Here is a 5,880-nt window from a genome sequence, read left to right as displayed (position 1 = left end):
CATCAAATTTATTAAAACATAATTCTTCCTCGTCTACGTCTTACTTAACTTGGATTTATTATTACTTTATGTATTTTATTGTTACCATGATATATTTTTATATTGTGCAGATTAAGATGAAAGATTTTTCGTATATAATAAGATAAGAAATAAGATTTTTCATGTATAGTTAGATGAAGGGTTTTGTACAGTTATTTAAATATTTTTAAGCTGATATTGTAACCACCAAATATAATTCTTTTAACTTTTAACAGTTTCTTCACGTGTTTTTTATAATAGTTTAAAACATTCGATCCATAGCCTATTCCTACTACATGATATCAAAAAAATTTAGAACGAAGAATCAACTTTACGAAACATAAATGTAAATAACACAGAAAAAATAAAATAATGACTATACCCACAAGATTTCAATAAGGATTTATTTATTATCAGGTATGCGATGATTTAATCAGTGGGATTGGCGTCATAATCATGTCTGTAAGTGGTTTTCGTGTGCCAAACATTAGGTCGAGTAAGAAGCCCATTCTCCATTCTTGTGGAAGATTTTTTCCTAAATAAATAAAATAAATCTATTATAGATTTGATGATAAAGACGTAATTTGCATTTTTGAATTCAATCAGACGATTTTTTTTTAAATACTGAATAGATATTTGTTGTTGAAGATTTAAACATATCGAAATACCAAGTAAACATTATATTACCACACAAAGAGCTCATAAAACTAGGATTTTCCAATAACATAGTATAGTAATATTAACAAATAATTTCTTTAGGTAAATACTCGTAATATTTTCTCCTGAATTATTTTGTTACACCATCAAATAATTAAGACACCCAAATAAGACTTGATTAAGCTAACCTATAAAAGCTAATTGCACAAGCTACTGAAGGGAAAAATTAAATATGGAACATGTTGCGTAAGCACCACCGCGTGAAGTACATGTATTTTTTCTTAATCCGTATAAAAAATGAAGCATTTATACGTCCTCTTCAAACATTATAGGAATCACAAATTATGTTATAAATCAATAAAACTTATGTGAGGAAAGAAACAAAACAAAAGCGTTTTAAAAATCTAAAATATACTGACCAAAGGTGTGATTTGCAGTGGTGGGACTCGAAAATCAGAGATGCCACTGCTAATGCAGTGGCATCTCTGATTTACATTACTTTACCCTAAAGTAACGTAATCGATAGTTTTTCTTGGTTTCAACATAGATAGTACTAAGGTGAAAAAACTCCAGTTTCTCCTTGAAATTTTAGTCATGCATTTTTGAATAAGTGAATATGTAAAATTATAACACCAATTTAAAAAAAAGCGTGAAAACATTTTTAAAACGTGAATAATAGCTGCTCATGAAAATCTCTAAAACAGGGGATTCCAACATACATGTGGCCGGAAGCTGCAATTAAAAACACCAGTCAAATGGCGGGCTGCAACAATGTCAAAATTTTAAATGGGACTCTTTTATGTTTGAAGGGACATTAAATATTGCTGTCAGATTTTTATCAAGTTGTTCAAACCAAAAGTATTGAATTACAAATAATAATAAGTATTTTCGTGAATAAATATTTTCTTGGATGCAAAACCTGAGAAATAAATTTGTTTGCCTCGTTGGTATGTTAAATTTCACAGAAACGAAAAAATAAATTTTTTCGTTTTTTTTTAAACGAAAGAAAAGTATTTTAAACCCATATGGATTTTTTACGAAAATTGTCCGCAAAAACATGACAACTAATATATTTTAGTTCGCGGGCCACAAAAAAAGACTTCGTGGGGCTGCCAGTTGGCAACCATTGTTCTAAAATTAAACGAATGCATATAAACTTACGTATTGCTATGATCTGTAACTTCCTTAGCAAATGCACGTTGCACTACCCCTCCAGGAATACAGCTGGCATTTTTATTCACACCATGTTTCCCTCTTGGCTTCTGAATTTCTCTCGGCCACTTATAGTCAGTTTCATAAACGCTTCTTTTTTGGAATTTTCCTTTCTTTCCGACAGGATGTCTCCAATCAGAGGCCATAACAGCTTTTTCCTGATGTGGGAAAGGTTTTTCAATAAAACTGTCACAATAGGAAGATATTTTGTGAAACCACAGTCGCGGTTTCTGAGGTGGGGATTGGAGGGGTCCGCCCACGGTCAGGTTATGACTGGGGCGAATGGGGTCCGGTCTTGAGAAATACTCCGGCCACTGATACTGGTCGGACGTCTCTGTTGCAACTATTAAATAAAAATATTTCTGATTTGTATGACAGTAAATTAATTAAAAAGAATTAATTAAAAAAGTTATTAATTTTATTAAATTTGTTTTAGGCTCATGACCTGTTAGAATTTATAAATTACAAAAAACTCTTATGAATCGTAAAATGACGCGTAAATTTAAACACAAATCACAATAATGAAACGTCCTAGAATATTAAGCCTGTTCACACATCACCTCGTAAGCATAACATAAGCGGAGGGATACATCGGAAGTTTTCTAAATTCCTTCCGGTTTTAAGAAGCTTGTTATTGTTTACATTCAGTCAACCATCCATAACAGTAAGTATTTTTTAGTTACTGTGGTACGGATACGGCTATTGAAACAGCGCAAAACGTATCACCAACTTAAGAAAATATTCATATTATACAGGGTGTAACATTAAATCAATGGGGAGAACTCTATGTAGAATAAAACTTGCCAAAAAAAATTAACGTCCTTTTGTATACAATATGGGGAGAAAGTACAAAAGGTTACCTTCTAGAAGGCATCTGCTTTGTGAAAATAGAAAATACAATAAAGACAAATGAATATTATTATTGAGAACGTTATCTAAAATGCTCAAAACAGTTATTATCTGCAATACAGGCGATGATGGAGTGAATCATGAGAACGTAAGAAGATCCGAGGTGTTCCAACTAGCTTCTGCAGCTGGACGGGTGACAATGCTTTCAAGAAATACTATGGGCATTTCGTAAGCGAATCTTTTTAGATGTCTTCAGAGAAAAAGTTTTGTTAAGACAAATGAGGAGATGTGAGAGGTCAAGACACTGTTTTACCGTCGCCAGTCTATCTGCTTGGAAAGTCATTATCTAAATAGTTTCATCCAACGGACACCTTCTTGTGACTCGCCCTTTGCTTTTCGACCCTTTATTGTATGGTGAATGTTGTTTGTTTTGGCAGATTCTATCATTATTTATGATTGTGACCATCATTTTAAAACTGCATTTAGAAACTATTAGCTATGCTCAGTGCATTTAGAAACTGACAGCAGCAAAACTAATATTAGTACTCACGAAAACTTCTGTCTTGCTAGATAGCTTCGATATTCTATATAGTGGCAGTATTTGCCATGTGCAGTAATACTTATTTGACTGAAATTATTAAAATCATTATAAAAAGGATACTTAGTTCCAACCACATGAAGGCAATGTTAAAGATAGTTAAAATTATTATACTCACCGAAGGCAGTACTACATACATGTTGTACATTAAAGTACACTCATTAAAAGATCGCCCAAGTTCAAGAAAACTGGGAAGTGCACTACAGGCCTTGCCCCTCTAAGGACTGTCGGGCCATTGAATTTTGTTTTATCATATAAAGATCCCCTCACTTTTTTTTAGTGTGGGGGGGGGTACAAGTTCGATGTGCCGCTGATAAATATCGCATGATTCTTCTATCAGATTTATTATCTAGGATAGAAGGATCTTAAGAATCGATAAAATACACATAAGTATTTTTTTTTTGTACTGCAAGAAGGGGTTTGAAATGAAAAGTATAGGAGAAAAAAAAAGAAATACTAGGGTAATGAAAAATATATTTATTGACATAAAACAAATGTGCCAGCACAAACATCGATATAGGCTTGGTAGATTTTTGCACATGGTTGGCGTACTGCAATTCCAGTAAGTGGAATACTAATATAGTGAAGTATCACTTGTAGTTTTTATCATGCCCTTCGCCTGATAAATTTAAATCAAAATGCTGGGTTAATAGCATAACTGTTACGCTTAGGCACATACGAAACCATTATATCTTTTTTCTAACGCAGCAGTAACTCACGTTTAGTAGAACCCTTTTTTGGTTCAATAATTGTTTTTGTGCTATTTTAGTATTTCGTTTGTAACAGCGTGACACGTAAATGTTACTTCCCATATGTCAGTAAAATTATCTTTTATAATTCCTTATAATGCTGTTTTTAGACATCAAGTCTAAAAAAATGCATGAAGGTCGCAAAAATGTAGTTTTAAAAAGTATTTTTATGAAAGCACTGGCAATTTTAGAAATATTAATAAAGCAGTGCAAAACTCGCACTGTAAAAATATTCTGTTAAAAATTCTGTAATTTTCCTTCAGAAAATATCTGTTCTTTAAAACTACAGAAATTTACTGTTTAGCTGCATCGTAAACTGTTAAAAGAGAAGAGACATTTTTTTTCTCTGTTAACAAGTGAAATCTGTATCCATTGATAGAGATTGTATCTGTCGAGTACAGATATATTTCAGTTTTGACTATGAAAAACTTTGGGTTCAAAAAGGCAACAAATAATTTGATACATTGAAAAAGAAAACGAATAGCTTGTATAGTGGTCAAGTATCTCCCCAATGAAATTTCCAGAGGAATCGACTTCTATTTATAAAAAATATTGGACAAAATTCAATTTAAGGGTACAAAAAATCAATCACTACCACGAAACCTATTCCTGTCCATGCGTATGTACTTTTAGAGTAAGTTTTGTGGAACAATAGTCTTAAACCTACCTGGCAACAAGGGAGTGTAGCTTTCAGGCGGGATTAACTCGTTTTCCATATTTTTTTGAGCAAGCTGATCAATTAAGTTACATATTTAAACCATTACTATCTATCTTTAACTACATTTGTTTATAAATTTTTATTTTGAAGAACTCTTTAAAACTTCGGAAAATAACGTTTTAAAATTTGCTTCTAGCTTCATTGTTAAGCAAAACCAGTAAATTATGGCTATTTATATTTGATGGCTATTCTGCCGTGCAATAGGGCACTCCAAGAAAAAGACAACCAATACCTACGCATGTGACCTGTAACGTCAGCACCAACTAATCTTTATCAGCAATATGGAGTGTTAAAGTTGAGCTAAGCTTCTCTACACAATGTTAATTAACGTCAGAGCCGTATGGCACATCGAATTTGCTGAAATATAATTCTTTCAACTCTACTTCTTTTATTTAACTTAGATTTATTATTTGTTTATTTATTTTATTGTAATATATTGTATATATTTTTGTTTTGTGTACCTGGCAACTTCGGTGCATAATAAGTTTGTTTACGTCCCACATGGCTTCGTGCCTGTCTTTGTGTTAGTTATAGTGTAAATATATAGTGTAAATATATAGGGGTAGAATTGAAATCGGGTAGACTATATTTGAGGGTGCCCCTTGTTTCTCGCCAAGTTGTGATTGCGGTTGTCGCCAAACTGGGCGATATTGAAACCCAATCGTGATTCTGATTGGTTTAGATTTTAGCGTTATTTTAAAATGTTCAACGCTATATGTAATTTCAGAGGTCCGTTAGTTCTACGTTAGAAACCGGCTGGCAAGGTTACTTTTACTTCTGTTCAATAAGATCGAAGGTATGTGGGCAGTCCTAAAAAGGGATTTTAGAAAAAAATGTCACAGCCAGTCCGGTACCACAAACGCCTTTTTCGATTCGTATTTCGCCGAATTTATGTGGCGATGGAGATACACCGATTCTATTCATAATAAATTTAGACAGTATCTAACTGCTATTAGAGAATTCCGTGCATCTAAATCTGAGGATATTCAAGCTTAATGAAGAAGTGAGTTGTTTTTTTCCTTTTCTTTCTGTGCTTATTTCGTTAATTTTTGTTTCGATTCAAAATGCATTTTTTTTTT

General features: G+C 32.6%; 1 protein-coding gene across 1 annotated transcript; it reads right to left on the bottom strand.

Annotated features, from left to right (window-relative positions):
- Positions 1-409: 409 nt before the first annotated feature.
- Positions 410-4,883, bottom strand: LOC107439081 (uncharacterized). Its single transcript, XM_016051556.3, has 3 exons — positions 4,751-4,883; positions 1,837-2,230; positions 410-553 (listed from the first exon to the last, which is right to left on the bottom strand). The coding sequence occupies exons 1-3, from the start codon at positions 4,797-4,799 to the stop codon at positions 448-450; spliced, it is 549 nt and encodes a 182-aa protein (XP_015907042.2). The 5' UTR covers positions 4,800-4,883; the 3' UTR covers positions 410-447.
- Positions 4,884-5,880: the final 997 nt, after the last annotated feature.

This window comes from Parasteatoda tepidariorum, chromosome 2 (genome assembly GCF_043381705.1).
Source record: "Parasteatoda tepidariorum isolate YZ-2023 chromosome 2, CAS_Ptep_4.0, whole genome shotgun sequence".
Lineage (NCBI taxonomy): Eukaryota > Metazoa > Arthropoda > Arachnida > Araneae > Theridiidae > Parasteatoda > Parasteatoda tepidariorum.
Note: the sequence above shows the minus strand (reverse complement) of the source record. Positions and strands in the feature narration are given on the sequence as shown.